Source organism: Mesoplodon mirus (genome assembly GCF_964341445.2).
Source record: "Mesoplodon mirus genome assembly, chromosome: 11".
Taxonomy (NCBI): domain Eukaryota; kingdom Metazoa; phylum Chordata; class Mammalia; order Artiodactyla; family Ziphiidae; genus Mesoplodon; species Mesoplodon mirus.
Genome location: NC_138987.1, coordinates 69,004,151 through 69,028,973, shown reverse-complemented (window position 1 = coordinate 69,028,973; position 24,823 = coordinate 69,004,151). Strand labels below are relative to the sequence as shown.

The window sequence follows — 24,823 nt, the reverse complement described above, 5'->3', positions numbered from 1 at the left end:
GGTCACTGTTTTAACACATTCTGAGATGTCCTTTTTTGAGCCAATTATCAGGGCTGTGCCATAAAATGACATCTCTTCAAGAAGCTGCCTTTCCTTGCAAAGAATTAGAAAATTAATATGACAAAGGCCGAATAGTAGGGATTTCAGACATCCCTGAAAGCACAAGGCTATACACAGTGGGACCAAGAATCGGGGAGGCCCAAGTTTAGAGCAAAGTAAAGGATTCAAAAAGAGATTCAGGAGGGTGATCTAGGTCAGCCAATTCACGTTTGGTCAAGGAAGGGGGGAAAGTCTACTGTTATAGTTGGCACTAATTAACACCTTTGCTGGCAGGCTCAGCAGAAAGGCCAAGAGTTCAGTGGCTGTGGAGGGGGCTGATTTGCACTGGAACAGACGGGGACACACTGATGAGCCCTTGTGAAACCACAATTCTCAAATCAATGCCCAGAGCCCCAGAATTCCACACCTTGACACATGACTGGGTGGGTGTAATCTATACATGGTTATATTTGAGCCCTTGAACCCTCTGGAAAACCCAGAAAGGCAACAATCAGCAGCAGCCCCTTCACCAACAAAAAATAAAATAAAATACACTGCTAGCTTCATTTCCAGCTCAACCCTGCCTCTTCCATGAAATTCTACCTTTCTCTGATCAGATCTCTTTTGTTACTCGTCTCAATATTACCTGTTGAGCACTCTGTGTTATTTAAGTGATTTTATAGCTCAGCACATCCAGACAAATACCTGGGATACTGGCCTGAAAGAAATAGCCTCCTTTTAAATTGTGAGACTACCTAAGAGACTTCAGAACCTTTCTGTTCCCACCTATACCCCAGAGAGAAGAAGCCTCAGAGTCCCTTGTAAGAGCCTAGCTTATCAAACCCAGGTCCTTAGCCTAGGAAGTGTTCAAAGCTCCATCCAACCCTCTCCCCACAATTTTCCTTATTTTTCTCCAGTCTTATCTTTCATTATTCTCCAATCTCATCCTTTCCTCTCCAACCAACCAACCTGTCTTTTTTTTTTTTTAAGTGTTTATTTATTTATTTATTTGGCTGTGCCGGGTCTTAGTTGCGGCATGCGAGATCTTTAGTTGCGGCACGTGGGATCTAGTTCCCTGACCAGGGATCAAACCCAGGCCCCCTGCATTGGGAGTGTGGAGTCTTGGCCACTGGGCCACCAGGGAAGTCCCTCAACTAACTTGTCTTGATTTCATTACACACCCAGCATTTCTTTACTCTGTTCCCTTGAATAAATTATGCCGCCACCAGGAATATTCTCTTCCCTTCTTTCAACCAATCCACTGACAATGACCATCTCCTCAAAGATTTGGCTTGGAACTAACTAATTAGAATTAGCCCTCTCAGACCAACCACACATTAGGCATATACAGTGTCACACTATATATTTTCTGTGTTTTCACTGTCTATCTGATCACCAGGTTGAAGCTTCAAGGTCAAGACTATGATCGTCAATGTCTTCCCCCCACTGTGGTCTAAGACAATGCTCTGCACACAGCAGATGTTCCATAAATATTTGTGAACTAAAATGAATGTGATTTGCAAAATGTTCAATAAACATGTGCTAACACAGAAATGATTTTTATTAAAGGAGAACTTAGTTTGTAGGTCCACTTTTCAAACACAGTAAATTGATGATAGAGGTAAGGGCTATGGACTGAATATTTGTGTCTCCCCTAAATTCCTATGTTGAAATCCTAACCCTTAATAATGTGACGGTATTAGGAGGTGGGGCCTTTGGGAGGTGATTAGGTCATAATGGCTCCCCTCATGAATGGGATTAGTGCCCTCATAAAAGAGACCCCAGAGAGACCCCTCACACCTTCCACCAGAGAAAAGATGGCCATCTGTGAGCTCTCACGGGACACAGAATCGGCCAGTGCCATGATCTTGGATTTCCCAGCCTCCAGAACTATGAGAAATAAACGTGTACTGTTCATAAGCCACTCAATTTACAGTATTTCTGTTAGAGCAGACCAAATGGACTAAGACAATAAGTAAAAGGGTGATAAGTAAAAAGGCTGACTGGCCAGAATATCTCTTAGCCTCCGCCTCTGCTACTCCTACCACTTCTTGACCATTATAACAGGAGCCACCGTTTAGTGAGTGCATCCTCTTTGCCAAGCACCAGACAGACTTTCTGCCATTTACCCTAAGGGGTAGAAGCTATTATTCTCTTATTAGCACTTTGCAGAGGAAAAACCCTGAGGCATAGAGGAGTCAAGCAGTTGGCTCAGAATCGCATTTTAAAGCCAGCTTCTTAAACCAGATGTCTCTGATTTAAACAATTGTGGATACTGAACTAAGAGGACAGGATGGCAAGAAGGTGGGGAGGAAAGTACAAGAAAAAGAAAATCACTTGGTCACATTTTACAGAGCGCCATGCAGCCGACTTCCTCCCTAACTGTGGCAGCTGCAGTGGTGTGGCCCCATCCTTCCTTCACGATCCAGGGAGGCACTTGGTCTCCAACAGGGAGGCGTGGCTGCTGAGGGCTCCCAGCTGAGCCCCAACCTGGGAATTGCTAGCGGGAGAAGGGAGCTGCCTCACCCCAATACAGCCTCACTCAGGGCTGGCTGGATGCAGGGGTGCCAAAACCCAAGCACCTTGCCTCATTTGGGGATAGTTTCTAGGGGCCACCCCAACGTCAGCAGTCCCCGTGGCATCTGCCGAGGCCTCTGCTTCCATATCCCAACTCAGCTTCTCCAACCGCCCAATTCTGTCTTCCTCCTCCTTCCCTTACTTTTGTTATTCCCGAGAGCATTCTCAAAAAACTCCCCTGCAGGCAAATCTCTGCCTCTGAGCCTACTTCCTGGGAACCTGCCTGAAGACACTTGCCAATCATGAGAAAGCAGAGATCAGGGTCACAGCCTGTGCTCTGACCTAAAAGCAGGAGAGGCATGCTGGAGGGGCACATGCAAATCTCCCTGCCCAGTGTCAGCTGTGGGAAAGCCTTGTGACTCAGGCAGAGCCGGGATCCTGATGTTCCCTTCGCTCTGGTCGGTGGCCTTCCCTGTCCCCCTCTCCCATCAAGTACCAGGACCTCCACACTGTCTCCCTTCTCACCCCTCTTTCCTATCAAGCTCTGCTTTCAGGAAAGGAGGTGATGAGTCAGTCACACAAAAGGAAAATGTTTAAAATTAATGGATTACTTCATGGGATTAAAAATAAGTTCAAGCCCACTTTAAACCAAAGAAAGAATATGTATAGCAAAATTCCAGGTATTTATTTTATCTACCCAGTTAGAACATATATTTAAGCACCTACGGTGCTGAGCTGGCTGAGAGCTGAGTGGAAGAGGGAGGTTCCACTAGGGGGAACCTAGTGGTTGGTTCCACCGACCGCTGAGACTTTCACTGTCCGTCTCTGTCCCAGGCCCCATGAGGGCGCACAAATTTTACGCGGATTCCACTGGCAGTTGATGAACTGCCACACTGCAACAGGAGCAGATGCCTACGGGTTGTGTCCCCTCCACCCTACCCTCACTACTCCCCCAGGACAAAACAAAATCTAGAGTCTTCTTATATGAAATACACTTCACCAGAAAAACAAAGTAAGCAATCAGTTCCTCTTCGGTTCAACTTGAAGGCGCACTTAAAGCTTTTCCCAAGATACTAGGTGATGGTTCACAAGAGGCAGCGCCTTTTAAATTCAGTCTCCTCTGCTATTCACCAAAGGTGTATTTACCTACTTTGAGACAGGTTCATGATGAAGGGCACACGGGAAAAATGCACAGCGGGGTGTGGGGGTGGGGTTTGCTACAGGGTATACTCTTTGAATGATTCTTTACTTCTGCTGAAGAAGAAAAAAAACGCAAGATGTTGCTTCTAATTTTCTCACGTGTCTCAAAAATGAACACTGGGATTGCCGCTCAGCTTGTCACAGGTGAGTACCTACAGCTAGGAGGCAGCGGGCTCAGTGGCATGGCAGGAGGCTGGAGACTCAAGGAGGAAGAATTTAAATTGCTGATCACTACTGTTATCTTGTGAGGAGTCCCTGTATAAGCCACTTAACCTTTCCTGAGACCTCAGTTTCTTTTTTTAAAAAAGTGAGATGAATACAGGTTCATTTCACAGTTTGCTGTGAGGTATAATTAATAAAATACACAAAACTGTCTATCCTACACTGTTCATTAATAATTCCCAAAGATAATACAAACTCTCCGATTGGCAATGTAAGTGCAGCCTTTAAAATTTGGTACACATGTTTTCATTAAAAGGTAAGGTTTTAAATACTTCAATGAGATTTCTTAACACATACACATACACACCAGGGAAACTATAGACAGAAAATAGGGTGAAGTGCGACTCTTCCATGATGATGAAAGGGGCCTTCAGCTGTAACCTACAGCTCTGGGATAATTTACCTTGATATACTGCCACAGATGACGGAGCACGGTTCCATGTTGTGCAAGTACTGAACGGCTTTGGTTGTTCCTATTAATGTACTGATTCGAATGTGCCAAGAGAGTGGGGCTGTGTCACCCTGAAAAGACAACAGTAGTTGGTTTGGTTGTATTTTCTGAGTAAAAATCAACAAACGCTAATGAGGAGGTGGGGAGAGGGGGTAGATGAACATTGTAGTTTACCATAACCTATTTTTAATTCAAAATAGGTTTTCCTCTACTACCAACGCTGGTTCTAAGCCCCTTTATAGGCAATGGAAATACCCAATAATTTTAATGTTATCTTAATTGAAATATGGCTAATAAGATGTTTAAGAGTTCATTAAACAAGATTTTAAAATTATTGTGGCACAATAGTGTGGGTAATTGAAAATAATCTGTTTTTATTCTCATCTTAATTGAAATTTAACCAATTTGGAATCAGTTTTTAAACTTATCTTTCAGAAACATCACAAAAGAGAAACCATGGCATTTATTCAACCTCGTTCCTTCTCTTTAAGGTGTCTATCACTTTTATGTCTATCCTTTGTACTGAATGGTACTTTGCATAAAGTTATGCAAATAAAAATTATCTGAGAAATAAGGGTAGTTGATGTAAACTCATTTGAGACATGGTATCAATGAGTAAGGACCCAGCAACTCTTCTGGTCACCATGTTGCACAACACACAATAGCTCAAGTATTTCAGCAGCTGCCCCAGGGCTTTAGAGGGTCAGAGTATCAGGGAGAGTAATAGATATAACTTACTACACACTGTAATCTGTCAAAAAGTGATCCATTTCTCATATACGGATAAACCAGGCAAAACTTCTCACTCTCTGTAAAATATGCAGCCAACTCCAATATGTTCGGATGTTGGAACCTTGAAACAAAAGATTTTTTAAATCCATCAAACTGTTTATTCAAATAGGAAATGAATAACACTTTGTTTTGGGGATGGTAGGGTGGGCTGGGGAATAGGTATAAAGCAGAATATAAATTTGGCCAAGAGAGAAGGAATTTCAATGGACACGTGATACAGATTTGCCTTCCAAATTGGTCTAAAGCGTTCTGACAGATATTAGCCAATATCCAAATATAAGACAGACATTTTACGAAAGTAAAGGGTTCTTAAGATTTGGGCTTTTGGGAACATTACAACAAGTAGAAAACAATATTTGATATTAGCTTATTTTTATCAACATGAAACCCAATATAACTTATTTATTAAAGATAATACAACTGAAATTATCCATTTCATTGCTTTAGGTATACATGTGTAACTAAAATCACCAAAATAGAAGAGTTCGGAAGACTGTTTTCATTCATCCATTTACTGAATGCTACCACGTCAAGTGCTGTACTAGGTCCCAGTCACACAGTTAAAAGACATCCAATGCCTTCAGAAAGCTTGTATTGTTACCTGAAATCCATGTGACTAGTAAAGTTTGATGTTGAAAAACACATCACTGATTTTTAAATCCCAGAATTCTGTATCAGTATCATATACATTTTTCAGGTTCTTTTTTTAAAAAAAATCTATTTCTTGAGGGCATGTGTCATCACTGTGAAAACCAATGGAACCCAGTAACAGCTATGAAATATAAAACATGTGAAATTCACCACACATACTGTGAACTCAGCTCAATTCAACAATTATTTATGGAACACCTCCTATGTCTTAGGCATGCCTGGTGATATTAAAATAAATAAAGCTATTTTTCCATAAATGGTGTTATATATAAAATCCTATTATAGGGCTTCCCTGGTGGCGCAGTGGTTGAGAGTCCGCCTGCCGATGCAGGGGACACGGGTTCGTGCCCCAGTCCGGGAAGAGCCCACATGCCGCGAAGCGGCTGGGCCTGTGAGCCATGGCCGCTGAGCCTGCGCGTCCGGAGCCTGTGCTCCGCAACAGGAGAGGCCACAGCAGTGAGAGGCCCACGTACCGCAAAAAAAAAAAAATCCTATTACACATTTCTTCAGTAGCAAAACTTACCTATAAAACACGTGTGTGTGTGCATGTGTGTCTGTGTGTGTGTGTGTATATATATATATATCTCCCTTGAGTCCCTCTATTCCTTCTTCCTCAAGAAAGGCAATGTGTGGGTGTGTGTAAGTGTACATACATAAACACATAATACAATCCCTTAAGTAGTTCCCTTAATATTAAACAAAAAAAACTCATCCTCAGGCCTCAGCTTAGATGTTACTTTTTCCAAGACACCTACTCTGCCGCCCACCCCCCTCCCCAAATTAGCATTTCCTCCTCCCTCAGTGCTCTGTACTTGCTTGTCTTATTATTTAACTTACTGAAATTGCCTGTTTGCTTGTGCACTTCTCTCCTAAACCCTGCCTCTGACTTATTTACTAGTAAATGTCTGAGAAAAGGGAGATTGAGTATGATTCAGGAAATAAACTGGATCTTGTTAAAAAAAAAAAGTACGCTCTGCCTCAGTTTCCTCATCTGCAAAATGGGGATAATAGCAGGACTCACCTCACAGGATTGTTGTGAGGATTAAAGAATTAATACATGTGAAGTACCTGGTATAGGGCCTAAAACTAAAGAAACATTAGCAATATAAATGATAATGATGGCACACAAGGAATATTCAATGTCATAGAGCTGTTAATTCTCTCTAAAGTAATACATAAATGTCTCAGCAGAATAAATCCAAATGGATCAGATATACAAATGTAAAAAATGAAAATATAAAAGTACTTGGAAAAATGGCATAATTATTTTATAACCTCTCAGTGGGGAAGGCCTTTTAAACTATAATACAAAACCCAGAATCCATAAGAGAAAGTATAGATTAAATTCAACTACGTGAAAACTGTTTCCACATGGCAAAAACTAGAATAAGCAAAGACAAATGAAAATGTGATAAAAAATTATTTGTAACATAAAAATAGGGCTAATTTTCTCTAATATATAAAATGCTCTTACAAACCATTAAGAAAAAACCCAACAGCCTAATTAAAAAAATGGGCAAAAAACATTAACAGATATTTCATGGAAAAGGAAATATATCTCTTAATATATGAAAAGATTCATTCATCATAGAAAAAGAAATTTAAACTACACTGAGAAACCATTTCCACTTAGCAGATCAGAAAAAACTAAAAGAATAAACGCTATGTTATCAAGAATATGGGGAACCAGGCACTCTAACATATGACTGGTATAAGTGTAAATTGGTATAGCTTCCACTGGAGGACAATGTGGTAACATGTAACACATACAACCATTTGACCCTATAATTTTATTTATGTGAAGCTTTCTTAGTTTCTAAGCGATATTAAAACTTAGATAAGTTTTCCAACAGGTCTGAAATAACATATATAAAAGGTTTCTTGTTGTAGCAATTTTTTTTAAGTAAAAGATTAGGAAAAATCTAAAAATCCATCAGTAGGAAAATGGTTAATTACATTACAGCACGGCACACAGTGGAATACTAAAATAAGCAAAGTGAACAATGTATGTATGCATGCTACCTCTTGTGTGAGAAGAGGAAAGTAAGAAAACAAAATACATATATGCTTACACATAAAATATCTCTGAAAAGATTTACAGGAAACTGGTAACTCTGTTGCCTTTGGGAAAATCAGCTGGGTGGTTGGATGAGAATAGTGGAAGAAAATCTCTTGGCTTACCCTTTTGCCCTTTTGGAGTTTTGAAGTGTCTGAACTTATTATTTATTCATAAGGAAAGAAATAGTTTAAATATAAAAACCTTCTTATTACAATTTTGGTTTTAGTTTTTTGTTGACTAAATGATATAGTAAGTGTTTATACTTAGCCTCTAACATTTTGATTTCTGGTCCTGGGTATAAACGGAGAAGGATTTAGGATAATACCTCCCTCCCCCCAATTCATGTATTGGTTTAGAACGCATCTGAAAAGAACATTTTCTGTTTGTAAAGGGTGATGACTGAACTCTATAGGGTTAGGGGCCTTCAGTGAGACAGGCTGCACAGCTGCAGATATGAATATATATGAAAATGAAGTCATTTTAGTTTGTCTCCAAGGACTTTCAGGCTCATGAATGAATTCCCAGAAAATAATGTGCACATCAAAAGCACTTGATTTCTTTGCCTAAAACTCTCTTCCAGAAGAGGTTTATATTGATGAAAGTTTCTTGACTGGAATGTCTCTAAGAAAGGGGGGAAATGGTAAAATATATACAATTCTAAAGTTCTAAGAATTAGTTTACATTCAGTCATGTTAGTCACACATGATTTAACCCATTTCCTTGTGACAGTTTCTTGTTAAAATATGTTCAAGTGAATTATATAAATGGTCTATTTTAAAATGTATTCCAAGGAATATACTAAGCAGATGTCAAAATTTTACCCAATGTTCTAACATCCAACCCACATTTATTAAATGCCAACCATGCCAAGCTCTGTGCTGTAGAATCAAAGATGAACAGAGATGAAAACCAGGCACAAGTGGAGAAATCCAAAGCAATATACTCACAGCAGTAAAACTTCAAGCTCAGATAAAAAGCTCTTCCATTGTTTCTTACATTGCATTTTTTCCCCCTAAATATCATACAGAAACACAAGAAAAAAATAAGGAAAGGATCTCTCTATTTCTGGGATTCTTGCCTAGGGTCTATAGTCTCCCTGAAATTAGATACTTTATGGTATAAATGCATATGAACATTTTTCTGGGGAGAGGATCCTTAGCTTGCATCAGACTTTCAAAAATCCATCAACCCCAAAACAGATTTAGAACCACTGCTTTTGAATTAGAAGTTTTTCATGAAATGTATCATACTATTCTATTTTATATTCAAACCCTTTCACCATATTTTGTACACATTTACATGAATTCAAAAATATGCATTCAAAGAAAATCCCATGACAGAAACTCCCCACTTGATCTCAAAGAATCCTGGTTGTGATAGTTGTATTTTGATTAGAATTGATTTCAATAATTTGGCATTTATGAGTTGGGTCATTTGGCTGTTGGTTCAATTTTACCTTTGTACTAATTTTGAAAAAATGGGCCCACTAGGAAAATGAAACATATAACTCCTTACTTCAAAGAAGATTCAGAAGCTAGCAGAGTGCCTGACATATGAATAAATTAATGAATTCAATAATATTGTATGGAGCACCTCCACTGTTCTTGATGGCTTCATACACCTGACATCGTTGCATGTCTCTGAATCTCAAATTCCTAACTTCTACCATGAAAGGGTTAAAGTAAGTGTGCTCCAGTTATCGTTTGCAAATTGCTAGACAGGGCAGAGTTCTTTTTTGTTTTTGTTTTTGTTTTTAATATTTATTTAATTTATTTTTTGGCTGCACTGGGTCTTCGTTGCTGTGCGCAGGCTTTCTCTAGTTGCAGTGAGCAGGGGCTACTCTCCGTCGTGGTGCGCGGGCTTCTCATTGCAGTGGCTTCTCTTGTTGTGGAGCACAAGCTCTAGAGCGCAGGCTCAGTAGTTGTGGTGCACGGGCTTAGTTGCTCCGCGGCATGTGGGATCTTCCTGGACCAGCAGTCGAACCCGTGTCCCCTGCATTGGCAGGCGGATTCTTATCCACTGCGCCACCAGGGAAGTCCCAGGGCAGAATTTTTAGAGCTCTCTGTCCTCAGGAACAAAGGGAGAGAAATCCAACAGGAATCCTGGAAACTATTTTCCAAGTTAACCCAAGAAGTCAGAAACAATAAACTAGTCTAACAAATCATTTGCAAGGACCACATTATGAGAATTTACATTTTAAAAAACCACTGCCCTGGGAGCGAGTGGATTGGGTCTCAGGCCCACCTCTAACACTCATTATTTGTGACTTATTGTCACCAAACCTCCCTGGGGTCCTCGTTTTCTTAATCTGAAAAAGTGAAGGCGTTAGTTTTTGTGTTCATGCTACCCTAGCACTCTTGCTGCTCAAAGTGCGTTCTGTGCATGAGGAATACCAGCTTCTCTGGGAGCTGGTGGGAAAAGCTGAGTCTCAGGTCCCTACCCAAATGTGCTGAATCAGAATCTGCACTGTAAGATCCCCAGGTGAGCTGGGTGCACTAATCTAACACACCTAAGTACAGTTCCCAGCCTCAGTCCCTCTAAGAAAGGTTACTGAAATTAAGGTCTCAATGGTACAAAACTACATTTCTAGTAAAAAATGCTCTGTGGCTAAGGCTTCATTAAATTATCTCATTTTTCCTGATGTGTATGTGTATGTGTGTGTAGGAGTTTGTACAATCTCTAGGTCTTGGGTAACTTTGTTACCTCCTGTCTTTTTACTAATACTGAATAGCAACTAAATTCATGAAAACAGCCAATGTGCTTCATTCAATTCACCCAACAAACATTTACTGAGCAACTACTATAGGCCAGGCTCTGTAATAAGGCACTGGGATACAAAGATAAATAAAAGCTCCTTAAAGAAAACCATTCAGTCCACTGGGAGAGGCAGATGAAGAAATCAATACTATGAGACAGTGGTATTTTGCTGAGACTATACAGAGGAGGGTCACCAAAACCATCCTGGAGGGGTCGGAAGGAATCAAGGAAATGATCATTGTCTTCGGGACAGAAAGGGCAAAGATGTCCCATTCTGAAGCCAGACCCCTGGAAAGAACACTCCCAAGAGGGAGTGTGAGTTGGTGGCATCTGCAGAGAGAAGAGGAAAGTAGACGCATGGAGTCTTTGGGGAGGTGGCCCTGGGGCTCAACCAGAAGAGAATGTACAAATGGGGCCAGGGACACACTGGCCCTAAGAAGCAGCCTTCAGTTAGGACACCTCTAGAGTAACCACATTCTTCTCGTTGAATGGTTGTAACAGTAGATTTTTTCATTTCTTCATTAGACATTCATCTTCTCAGGAATCTTGAGATGTCTATACAGAATTAGTGGGGCAAATGCAATTTGAGGAAATGGACAAATTGGGTTCATAATTTTTTTAAAAAAGGCCCTGTAATCTAAGCTGCAAAACTGGAACCACCTCAGATCCCTCCTTCTCCCCTATTTCCCCAGCCCTGTCTAACAGATCACCAGATTTGCTCCATTTCACCTCATCTTTCAGACATAGTACCCTCCCTTGCCATCCCCACTGCCTCTGCCCTGGCTTAGAGTGGTTACCAACACTGGTCACACATCTGAACCACCTGGGGACGCCTACCACCACCACTACTCTGACCCAACCAGATGCTGCAGAGCTCAGTTTTTAAAATGCTTCCTGGGTGATTCTAATATTAAACTGGAGAAGGCAGGTTTCAGCCCTAATCCACTTCAGTTTACACATCTGAAATATCCCTCTGCCAGGTCTTTCTACCTCTAGTCTAATTCCTGCCGTCTTTCCTCCAGTGACCCTGCCAACCTCCAGTCCATCATCTGACCGGTAATCAAAGGGATACTTCAAAACACCAATCTCGTCCTTTCACTCTCCTACTTAGAAACCATCCATGGACTTCACCTATCTTTCCAGTATCATCTGATGCCACTACGTTCCCACCCTCTCACACTAAACTCTACTCCAAACGAACTGGTCTTCGTGAGTAAGATACAGGCTTTCATGCATGTGCCTCTAGGCCTGGGCACCTGCTATCTCTTCCATCTAGAAAGTACTTCCCTCGCTGCCTGGAAAATTCTCCTTATCCTTCAAAATCCAGTTGAAAGGTCACTTCCTTTCATCCACTTTTCCATGTGTTTACTGAGGAAATGTTTACTGCGTGGTTACTCTGTGCCAGCCCCTCCTCTGCCTATCTTCTATGTGCTCCCATGAACTTTGGGGCAAATCTCTGCTAAAGTACTTATCACACTGCAATTTAATCTTTTCTTTACCTGTTTTCTCCATAAGACTGGGAACTCTTGGAGAATGTAACTACGCTTTATTCATCTCCACCCAACACCCAGCCCATAAAATAAGTTTAGTAAATGTTTATTGGCTGTTGACCAACAATGAAGAACAGCTCTTTGGGTGTGCGAGTGCAGACCTATCTCCTCCTGACTCCTGAGTCAGACCCCCGATAGCCTTTCTGCTTCCCTGGCTGTACTCAGCTGTATTCTAACCTCCTGCTCCAGTCACTGCTGTGCTGCTCCTACCAAAGCCTCCTCTTTCCCCTCTCCTGAACTGTGATTGGAGATGATTCATAAAGTAGCACCAAATATCAGTCTGTGGCTTAGCCTGTGAAGCTGCCTGGAGAGGGCGCTGCCCATCCTAGAAAGCCAGGAAAACTGGAGCAGACCAGCACAATCCGACCATCTTTAGCAAAGTCCCAATGGTCCTAACAACGCTTTTCAAAAAAGTCTTTCTCAGGCCATACATCTGGGGAGGGGAAGGATTTAACTTCCACATTCCTGCAAGACAGGCATTCATTTCTCAGTCATTTCTCCAGTCACCAGAGGTCATATATCTTATTTCCATTTATGAAATTTTATTTTCAAGTATACCTCCTTTCAATGTTGATGAAAAATGATACATTTTAATGTGAAATATGAGCCAATAAATGGAATGGATATCCTGTGATAGTAATTCTTTCCATACCTGTTTAAATAATTTAATGGCATATGTTCGGTTTTGGATTTCCACTCTGTATACCTCAAAAATTTCCCCTTCTCCGATTAAAAAGTCTTTGTGGAAATTTTTGGTTCCTTCTATGACGTTGGGAAAGCTGATGGAGGATTTAAACAATATTCCTTAGGAAGGAAAGTAGGGAGAAGATAAGTTACTTTTTCTCTTTTTAAGAATCAACCATCATTATAAAGAACCAAGACTTCCCTATTAGAAACAAATCAGAGCCCAGTGAAAAGTCAACAGAGAAAGGCCCAGGAGCAAAAACTGAAGCCCACCATGTGCTCTCTGTACATTTACTTGGGCCTGGCTCCCACCATCCCACAGAGCAAATGGCTTTTTAGATATTCAAACAAAAGCACTGTGATTCTATCACCTTCCCAAAGAGATCAGCCAGACAACTTAGTTGAGGAAACTTTTCCATGACTGTTTCCCTGTCATTAGATCAACAGATTGCTGTTGACCCGCTATGAACCTAAAACCAGTAAAAAAAAAAAAAAAAAAAACTATAGAAGTGGAAATTTTGATAAGACTAAATAATATTCTCTATGCATGACTGGTAGAAACATTTTTCATAAGCCAAATCCTCTAAATGGCTAACTAACTTGCTCAGAGTAAATCAGGAAGATGCTTCACCTTTTAAAAAAAATCATCTAAAGCAGAGATTGGGAGGAAACACTTCAAAGGAAATCAAATACAAATTCAAAGGGAAAAGCCTGGCTAAATGCTTCAGAGACCAATTTTGGCTATATTTACACACTTAGTCTGTCTGATTTAAACCTTTTTTGCTAAACATTAAAGGACCACAACCTTATCTAACTATTCTAATTCTCCTTTGAACCAAAGAAGCATCGGATCAAGTGGCAAAGATTAGGCAAGGCAGCCTTAAATAGCCACTAAGGTTTATCAGAATGATTCCCAGATAGAAGTAAATTATTCTCCGGGCTGATAAAGTAGGAAAGTTGGTGTGGAAAATAACTGATTTTCATAGCGACCTTCAGCACTGCTCTACAATCACCTCTAAAGATTTCTCTATAAGTGCTATGAAAATTTCTAAAACTGTATAAAACCCAACATAATTTTTAAATGTCTTCCTTCCTATGACACATAAAAATAGCAAATGCCATGAAATTCTCCTGAGACCACAATTATGCTCTTTACTGGCCAATGAAATTTTAATATAACAATAATGTGTCACCCATCAGAACTATGTGTCAGTCAAAATTGAGAATATTTTGATATCTATGAAAAATTTATCCTGAATCTGCATATTAATGAATAGTTATTATGTTTATTGGATCTTTCTAAATTTCACTTAAAAGAATTCATGAATTCACTTAAAGGAAAACATGATTTAAAGAAAAGTTGTTTTGTTTTTCTTACCTTTTTCATTACGTTCAGGAATAAGAACATTATCCACTGTGACACTAGCTGTTTCCTAGGAGAAGAAATACATTTTAAAGTATAATTCAATTTCATCAAGTCTAGAAAGAACAGAACCTCAACAGAAATCCAAAGCTCCCCCTGGGACTGTACAGTGCAACAGGGTGGAATCTAATTTAGAAGAAAGCTAGTAGAATGCAAAGTTATTTTATTTTATTCAATAGTATTCACTGCTATATATATTTAAGGCTTCCATACCAACGGTAAAAACTCAAGTATCAAAGTCATAGTTATAGTCAATTTTAAATGACTTCTATTGCTGTAAAAATGATCACCGCTAATTTGCTTTAATAAAAACTAACAGTAACATGCAAAACACTAGAACAGGAAAACTAAAAGCTGAGTTAAGACAAATGCGTAACCTACAGTACTCTTAAAAGTTCTAAGACTTATCTCTGACAGATCACTGAGAGGACAAAGCTCTTAACTCTTCAAACATTTACAAATCTCCAGTATCCTGAATCCCCAAATAAATGAACAAGAATGAGAGCTAAAGCTCTCCAGACTTTAAAAAAGTACCTGCAAATACAGGATTTTTCTGCCTGATAACTTCATTCCTTACACTCAATTATATATGCAACAGGGTTCAAGGGTCATTCCCCATGCACACACACTCTACCTTGGATAACATGATCGGAAATCCTTTTCCCTGATGATTGTGCTCTGAAGGATTCAAGGTTGCCCCTGAAAGAGAAATAAGGGAAGCTAGATACAAAAAATGTTATGTCCTTAACAAACTTTATTTTCCTTTTTTACACTGTGAAAATAAATACCTTGCCAGTAAGGTTCATTTCTAAAGCTCAGTTTCATTCCCATTGAATGGTTACAAATTTCTATATGTGAAAGAGCCTTCTAATGATCAAATATACAAACATACCTTTGTTCACTTAAAACATGAGCACCTATCTTTTTTTCTTGTTTGTTTGTTTGTATTCTTGTTTTTTTAATTTTTGTCCGTGAGGCGCGGCACGCGGGATCTTAGTTGCCTGACCAGGGATCAAACCTGTGCCCCTTGCAGTGGAAGCTCGAAGTCTTAACCACTGGACTGCCAGGGAAGTCCATGAGCACCTATCTTAAATTATTGTTAGATATCATTAAAAATATTAAAGTATGAAGGAGAGAATTGACAGGAAAAAAGCAATGTTGTTATCAGTTTTTTGTACATGTATTTAAAATTTTTACCATTATGGGATTATACCTCTCTCGGTTAGTTCACTTTTTATCCCATCTTGTGCCATAAGGTATTAGAGGGGTGAGTGAGTGTGAGTGTGTGTGTGTGTGTGTGTGTGTGTGTGTGTGTGCGTGCACGCGATCAATCACAAATGCCCACAAATGCTGCCCAACTGAAGACTATTACTTCTGTCTGAACTAAGGAAGTCTATGTAGCTTCCTACAAAAAATTAAAACTCTGCAATATTTTGCTGTTACTTCTGATATTTTGATTCAGACTTCAGAAGAGTTTCATTTCATCTTCTAGTTTTTCTTAGATTGTATTCTAATGTTTCCTAGATTATTTTGCTTAGAAGACTAGCAACAAAATACAATCAATTAATAATAAGCCTCCTTGAACAAAACTATAAATCAATTAGACTGAACAGACATCTATAGAACATTCCATCCAAAACAGAAGAATACACTCATACTTTGCAAGTGTACGTTGAACATTCTCCAGAACAGATCACATGTTAGGCAATAAAATGAGCCTCAATAAATTTGGAAGGATGAAATCATACAAAGCATATTCTCTGACTACATGGAATTAAAGTAGAAATCAAGGGCTTCCCTGGTGGCACAGTGGTTAAGAATCCACCTGCCAATGCAGGTGACACGGGTTCAAGCCCTGGTCTGGGAGGATCCCACATGCCATGGAGCAACTAAGCCCGTGCGCCACAACTACTGAGCCTGTGCTCTAGAGCCCGCAAGCCACAACTACTGAGCCTATGTGCCACAACTACTGAGCCCGCGCACCTAGAGCCCATGCTCCGCAACAAGAGAAGCCACTGCAGTGAGAAGCCCGCGCACTGCAACGAAGAGTAGCCCCCATTCACTGCAACTACAGAAAGCCCGCGTGCAGCAATGAAGACCCAATGCAGCCAAAAATAAATAAAAATAAATACATTTTTTAAATGCAAAAAAAATAAAGTAGAAATCAATAACAAAAGGAAAATTTTTTTTTGGAAATTGACAAATACATGAAAATCATACACCAAACTCATAAATAACCAATGAGTCAAAGAAGAAATCACAAGGGAAATTAGAAAATACTTTGTGATGAATGAAAACAAAAGCACAACATGCCAAAACATATGGCATGCAGCAAAAGCAGCACTTAAAGGGAAATTTATTGCTGTTAATGCCCACCTTTAAAAAGAAGAAAAATATCAAATAAATAGCCTAAACTTTTGTCTTGAGGAACTAAAAAAGAAGAAACAACTAACCCACAGGAAGCAGAAGGAAGGAAGAATTAAGACTGGAGTGGAAATAAATGAAACAGAAGAACAGAATAGAAAAACAGAAGAGAAATATCAATGAAACTGAAGCTGGTTCTTTGAAAATATAAACAAAGTTGACAATCTTATAGTTAGACTGACCAAGAAAGAAAGAAGATGCAAATTACTAAAATTAAGAACAAAAGACATAACTACTGACCTTACAGAAATAAAAAGAATTATAAAGGAATACTGTGAACAACTATTTGTCAAAAAACTAGATAAATGATATGGACAGATTCCTAGAAAGACACAAACTACCAAAACTAATTCAAGGAGAAATAAACAACCTGAATGGGTCTGTAACAAGGGAAGAGATTTAATTAATATTTTAAGACTTCCCATAAAGAAAAGCCCAGGCCCAAATGGCTTCACAGGTAAATTTTACCAAACATTTAAAGAAGATTTAAGACCAGTTCTTCACACATTCTTCCAAAATAGAAGAGGAAGAAACAACTCCCAAATCTTTCTTTGAAGCCAATATTATCCTAATATCAATGCCACACAAAATAGCACAAGAAAACTACAGACCTATATCCCTCATGAATATAGATGCAAAAGTCCTCACCAAAATACTAAATCCAGAAACATATAACAAAGATGAGGTACCATGACCAAGTGGGATTCATCCCAGGAATCCAAGGTTAGCTTAATATCTGAAAATATACCATATTAATAAAATGAACAAAACTCATAAAATCCAATAATCTATCATGATGAAGCTCTAGGGAGAGAAAAATATTTCCTTAATTTGGTAAAGGGCATCTGTGAAAAACTTACAGTGAACATCATACATAATGGTGAAAGACTGAATGTTTTCTCCTTAGATCAGGAACAAGAAAAGAATGTGTTGATCTTGCCACTTCTATTCAACATTACACTAGAGGTTCCAGCGAGGGCAATTAGGCAAGAAATAGCAAACATCCTGAATAAGGTATTGTTGTGTAGAACAAAATTTGAAGTTTGGGGGCGGCAAGGGCACTAAAAGCCATTGTCCTTTTGCTGCACATAAAAAGAGAGACAATACTTCACTGTCATATAAAATGGAAGATTCAAAATGGCTTGACTAAGGTGATTAAGGTGAAACCAGCCCACCAAATGGAACAATTTTAAGGAAAGCTAGGCAAAAATAGATTATTTAGATAAGTGATAACTCGGTTCATGGTAGCAACAAAGAAAGACTAAATCTTTACGCATTTCAGTGAGGAGCTCCAACTCCTGACTTCAGTTAGTTGCTGTCATAGGAAACACCTGTGCAGCAGGTTACATTTAAATGTTTCCAATGAATCATCATGTGGCTGCTTTCAACAAGCTATAACATTAATGTTTGTAAGATCATAATTCAAAGCATTAATTCAACAAACTGCAAATAAATAATGCTATTTTCCTTAGCAAAGGATTCAGAACAAAGCACTATCCTCCTTTTCATCTCGGATGTATCTATCTCCTGCTATTAGGGCAGTAAATAATTGCCTTTCCACAAATCAACTAATCCCACATTGTAAAAACTAAATTAATTTTCCATGTGCAACAGACTAGGAGTCAACCAAGGATGTGGAGTTTTTGTCCATATAATTCCCCGCTGCATAAATAAACAACACAGAGTGTGAAAAGACACCCTGAAATCTATTCCAGAACACCGAAGTATAAAATATACCCGTGTCCTATCAAATTGGTGTGAGTTTATACTGTAAACAAGTCACGTGGGTGGTTTCAGTGTCTGGAAAAGGCTCAGATAATGAAAAGGCATTACATTTACAGCTCCCAGAGACTCACTACATTTTACCTGATCAGTCAGCTTCAGAGTGAAGCATTCTGCTGTATAAAACTAAGTGAAGGGACTTCCTGGTGGTCCAGTGGGTAAGACTCTGCACTCCCAATGCAGGGGGCCGGGGTTCGATCTCTGGTTGGGGAACTAGATCCTGCATACATGCTGCAACTATGAGCTCGCATGCCACAACTAAGAGTCCGAATGCTGCAACTAAGAAGTCCACATGCCACAACTAAAGAGCCACATGCTGCAGTGAAGAACCCACGTGCTGCAACTAAGACCCGGAGTGGCCAAAATAAATAAATAAATAAACATTAAGGGGAAAAAAAAAACCTAAGTGAAGAAGTAGTGTGCAACAGAAAAAAGGGATTAGCCAAGTTATACAGATAATATCATGGTGGAAGCCTATTGGGAACTGTCTAATACCTTATTGATGTGAAAAACCTATAAAATAAAAGTCATTCTGAAGCTACAGTTTTCTGGTACAAACCTCTTGGGATTTCTTCTTGTGTGTGCAAAGCTTCTTTAGGTGATGAAGCAGTGGCTTGAGTGGACAAAATATATTATCAAAGAGCATGTGTGCAAATACACAGAACTAAAAATATGCCTGAATGAAAAAGCCAAAGAATAAGCCTGCTGATTTAAAGGAGTTTCCAACCTAAGAGCCCTGAATCTATAACATAAGACCCAAGATCACTCAAGATCATTCTTGTTGAAGTCAATGAATCTAAAGTGGAATAACAGAACAGGTGACATTGGGAGATTATTTTATTGACAAAGAATGAACAGAGAAAACTTCATGAGCTTTATTTATCAGGTTACTATAAACGTAACGCATGACACAGCATCAGAAAGAGAAGGCAAAGAGAGGGAAGAATCAAGCCACTGTGAAATGGACAGTAAACAGGTTAGAAGTTAGAAAGCCATGGCGTAAAAACAGCAGTGAAGATAATAGAGAAATCCCAGGGTTATTTTGGAGGTATCACCTGCCTCCAAAATCACTAAAATACAGGGGGGAAACCCAATTATTTTTAACTTCTAATCATATGGTAAAACAAATTATAGCATTATTTGTATTTTACTCATATTGTGGTTCTGGTCATGTTTATGACTCAGAGAGTCAGAGTTTTGGACAGAGAGCTGATTCTCTTAACTAAGTGAGAATGAAACATTTTAAGAAGTGTAGCTTGTAAATAAATATTTTTAAAAAACCAAACTATAAAGTGGTAGAAGGGAATGTGTTGTATAAGTTAGGCAATAAGAAAAGAAAGTGTCAGACACAAAAACGGGAAGCTGCAAACCCCGCTTCAGATAAAATCACAGGTAAGGAATCACTGACATACAGCATGACCAGTCAATGCCTTAGATAAAATACAATATTTACAAGTTACAATTCATATAAAATTGAGTAAGAGCCATATCGTTAGAATCAATGCTTACCATAAGTTGCAATTAAATGGATAGCTCGATGATGCCCCATCTCCTGGAGAATCTGTAAAAGGTCACCAATAGTCTTGTTCTTCTGTGCCCAGGACCAAAGTAATTCTCTTGTTCCACTTTTACCCTGGTCTACATATTTTTCAATGTGACGAACATCCAGCCAGCTGCTTGAAAGTCGTTCCGCTGTGGAAATTGTAATAGGAAGAACCAAAGAATAGTTTACTTTTATTGGAATCCCTTTTTTTTGTGTACCTTATATGTTCTGTTGCATTTTATTTATATTTTTATTTTTAACTAATTTTAGCATGTATTTCTCACCCAACTTCCCCTAATGTTAACATCTTATGTAACCATGGTACAAAGATCAGACCCAGAGATTACTAAACTGAAGACCTTATTCTAATTTCACCTGTTTTTCTACTGATGTCTTTTTTCTGTTCTAAGAGCCTATCCATTTTCTCACATTGCAATTACTTGTTCCTTCTCCTTAATCTCCACTAATCTGATGTTCCTCAGTTTTTCCTTATCTTTAAGGACAATGAAATGCTGTTGTATCCTTCTTGGTGCATAATATCAAGAGGTTCATGATGTCCATGTCTTATCACTGGTGATGTTAACCTTGATCCTTTGGTTAAGGTGATGTCTGCAGGTTTCTCCACTATAAAATTATTATTAATTATTTTTAACTAATAACTATGTTGGGGGAGATACTCTGAGACTATGGAAGCATCCTGCTTCTCAGATTTTGCCTAAAAATATCTGCATCTGTCTATGGTTCTTGTTTATCATAATTACTACTGTGGGGTTTGCTTAATGGTATTTTTCAATTTCCCCTTTTTCCTTCTATGTTCATTAACTGCAATTCTTCTGTAAGAAAGTATTGTCTCTTCTTCCACATTTATTTAGGTAATTAATTTATTTATATCAGTGTGGACTCATGGATATTTATTTTACTCTAGAGGTTAAAATCCAATACTATCATTATTTATTTTGTTGCTAAAATTGCTCCAGCTTTGTCCATTCAGGCTGCTCCTGTATTCTTTTGACAAGCCCTATCATTTTGGGAACACTTTCTTATTGTCTGGCTTTACAAGATGCTCTAGGCTCATTTTGTATTTCCCCTGCCCCAGCCCTTGATATAATTACTTTTCCAAGGAGTCCTGATTCCTTTTATTGGATAATGGTGTTTAAAAGGCAAGAACTTAGATGCTATATGCACTCACTGCTGCCAGGTCCTTCAAGCAGACGGAGGTGGGAAATATATGTATGTGCTCTCACCCATGCATCTGTATTTCTGTCTGTACACACATTAAAAACCATGATTTTTAACTGATACCTCTGATCCAAGTCAATACCATACGGCACATTTTAGACCTTTCTCACTTATATAACTTCATTCTCACACAGTGAGAAACTTTGCTCTCATTATCCACAATATATTTGCTTGTTTGTTCAGTTCTACTATGTACATAAAGTACTTTCAGAATGGCTAACCCATAGCCCTGTGAGGAACACATTAACTAATCAAATTACAGCATTTGTGCACACTTGTTTTCATCCTCAGGCTAAGGGTATTCTGGGAAGAGCCTGTTTTCCAAGGTTACTTAGGTTAGTTCTTTTCTCTCTCATTCTCTTCAGTGTGGTTACTCATTGATAATATAGTTAGGTTCATTCGTTGAAGCTTTTATGAAATGCTGTTTAAAATTTTTGTTCTACGTAAAATAGATAGCTAGTGGGAAGCAGCCGCATAGCACAGGGAGATCAGCTCGGTGCTTTGTGACCACCTAGAGGGGTGGGATAGGGAGGGTGGGAGGGAGGGAGATGCAAGAGGGAAGAGATATGGGGACATATGTATATGTATAACTGATTCACTTTGTTATAAAGCAGAAACTAACACACCATTGTAAAGCAGTTATACTACAATAAAGATGTTAAAAAATTTTTTTTGTTCTAGACTGTCTTTGCTGAACATTTTTGAGCAATTAAAAGTTATTATCTGGGTAGGATCAGGGAAATATTCTACTGGGATAACAGGATTTTAATTACTCGAAAACAGTGTATATGACTTATTTAGGGTCCTGTATAAATACCTTAAAGCTGTACTGAAAGTTTATGACTTTGTAAACAATTTTTATTGGAGTATAGTTGATTTAGTATATGACTTTTTATGGCACCCTGAGATAATAGGATTCTTCAGGTAAAATATTACACGGCCTTTCTGCATAACTCCCAAATTTTAAAGTGTATTTTAAGGCAAAGGAGGAAGAAAGCAAGCAAATGACAGATGGAAAGAATAGCTTTCTTGTCCCTGGGACAGTACTCCCGGATTAGTCCAGCCATCCTGAGTACTGAAATTAGCAATGTGTTTTAGGGCTGGTGATGGTGATGGCAGCATCCCCTCATACCTTTATCCTCCAGAGTCTTAAAAATTCAGGCAGCCAGATACAGATCTATAGATAAAATCCAACTGTCACCTGAGAGTGGTTGTGGGGACCTGCAACACATCACTGTCACTGGTTGTGGGAATCGGCCCCTCTCCCTCTACCACACACAAATATGGAAGCTGACCTCCAAGACGAATCAAAGTAACCTCATGGAAGGGCTCACTTCTCCAACAATGATGTTCTCCAAAGGCTGATGTCCTTTTATAAGACGAACAGGCTCTCAGCTCTGAGAAGAGCAATAAGCCCTAGGGAACTATCTTTTGTTCAGTCTGTTTCAGACTCCACAGGTTTTAAAAATTTCTTAAGGAACTACTACACCAGTTACAGTCTTTGAACTAAGACATCAGAAAGGCAAATGTCGGGTTTCCCTGGTGGCGCAGTGGTTGAGAGTCCGCCTGCCGATGCAGGGCACACGGGATCGTGCCCCGGTCCGGGAAGATCCCACATGCCATGGAGCGGCTGGGCCCGTGACCCATGGCCGCTGAGCCTGTGCGTCTGGAGTCTGTGCCCCGCAACGGGAGAGGCCACAACAGTGAGAGGCCCGCGTACCGCCAAAAAAAAAAAAAAAAAGGCAAATGTCTTCTGTTTAATATGGCATCCCTTGCCCCCATATATTCAGTCCTACAAGGGTTTGCTGGACTATTCAATTTCCTTCAGTTTTATGTTCCTGCTGAGACTGTAAGTAAATCCTAAAAGTTGAAAGAGATCACAATATGATACCATTATTGCCCCTATTTCAGAGCAAAAAAATGGACTTGGTAGACATTGTTAGTGCCCACCAATATTTCTAGTCCCCTACCCCATCAGAGAGGATGATATTTTCTTGCTCTAGGTTGGTTATGCCTATGTGTCTCTTCCAGACAGAAACACTGAAGAGCCAGGGGGCAATTCACCAGGCTCCCATCCCTGTCACAGCAATGGTAGAAGCACATGTCAAGATGGGGGTGCCCCAAGATGCTGGACCACCACACGGAGATCAGCTGCCCTGGACTCTCAGTGCTCTTCCCATGAGCCAAAAGTAAGCTTCTGTTATGCTAACCACTGAGATTTAGGTGGTGGTTAGTTTTTTTTTCGTTTTGTTTTTTACTGCAGTATAACTTAGTCTAACCTAATACATACAAAGTTTTTTATCTAGAATGTTTTATTATTTATTTATTTATTTATTTATGGCTGTGTTGGGTCTTCATTGCTGCGTGCGGGCTTTCTCTAGTTGCAGCGAGTTGGGGCTACTCTTTGTTGCAGTGTGCGGGACTCTTATTGTGGTAGCTTCTCTTGTTAGGGAGCACAGGCTCTAGAGCGCAGGCTTCAGCGGTTGTGACACGCCGGCTCAGTAGTTGTGGCTCATGGGCTCTAGAGTGCAGGCTCAGTAGTCGTGGTGCATGGGCTTAGTTGCTCCGTGGCATGTGGGATCTTCCTGGACCAGGGCTTGAACCCGTGTCCCATGCATTGGCAGGTGGATTCTTAACCACTGCGTCACCAGGGAAGTCAGAGTGTTTTGTTATTTCAGTCACATCTTATACCCGAAAAGTGTGAAAGGAAGTGGCTGCTCTGGTAAGTACATGTCAAACAAGGGAAGATAAAGTTGAAACATTCAATCTGAATGCCTGCTTAGGCTGTAGGGGGAAAACAGTTACTACAAAATATGTGGTATCATTCATTAAGTTGGAATGTTTTTGTCCTTCTTCCATATTTTAAGTTCTGGCAAGAATATCTTCCTTTTACATCTCTTTGTAGAGATGATGTCTCATGAAGAGGCAAGGACTATCCAAATGCCAATATGTTTTAGAGAGAGTAGCACTAAAAAAAAAAATAGAAGGGAACCTTCAAAGTAAAAATAGTTGGCAAGACACGCTAACTCTATTTTAAGGTATTTTTGGATGATGTCATCTGCCTATTTGGTTGAGGCACATTTGTATGAACACTTTAACTCTTTCTAAAAGCTCTTGGAAGAAATACTGTAACTCAGTGTAATTCAAACATTCGTTGAGCATCTACTGTGGGCAGCAGTGCAGTAACTGCACATAGCACGTGTGAGTGGGGCACAAAGAAGGGTCCCTAACTAAAGATGGGGCATCATGGGAGGCTTCCTAGAGGGGTGGTTTCTGGAGCCTGAGCCAAGTTTAAAACTATGAGTATTTCTAAAGAGAGGCCAATTCTTAAGGAATAACTGGTTAGGGTATACTACCCTGGGGAGAAAAAAAATCATTTGAGTTATGATTTGAAAACAAGACAAAAGAATGAACTCTGAGCCCCATAGACTATGCTGACTTCTAATGAGAAAAGTCACCAGTCCAGACATCACTGTGGCCCCCTGGATAC

At 39.5% G+C, this 24,823-nt stretch overlaps 1 protein-coding gene across 2 annotated transcripts in view; it reads right to left on the bottom strand.

The window, feature by feature from the left end:
- Positions 1–24,823, bottom strand: part of IRAK3 (interleukin 1 receptor associated kinase 3) — a 61,651-nt gene that overhangs the window by 12,371 nt on the left and 24,457 nt on the right. For both annotated transcript variants that reach the window (XM_082634569.1, XM_082634568.1), the window contains exons 2-8: positions 20,061–20,243; positions 14,980–15,044; positions 14,301–14,355; positions 12,891–13,042; positions 8,879–8,943; positions 5,168–5,282; positions 4,382–4,500 (exon numbers count right to left, since the gene is read on the bottom strand). In XM_082634569.1, the coding sequence (XP_082490695.1) occupies positions 4,382–4,500; positions 5,168–5,282; positions 8,879–8,943; positions 12,891–13,042; positions 14,301–14,355; positions 14,980–15,044; positions 20,061–20,100 (611 nt within the window). In that variant the 5' untranslated portion in view covers positions 20,101–20,243. The remainder of the gene's footprint in view (positions 1–4,381; positions 4,501–5,167; positions 5,283–8,878; positions 8,944–12,890; positions 13,043–14,300; positions 14,356–14,979; positions 15,045–20,060; positions 20,244–24,823) is intronic.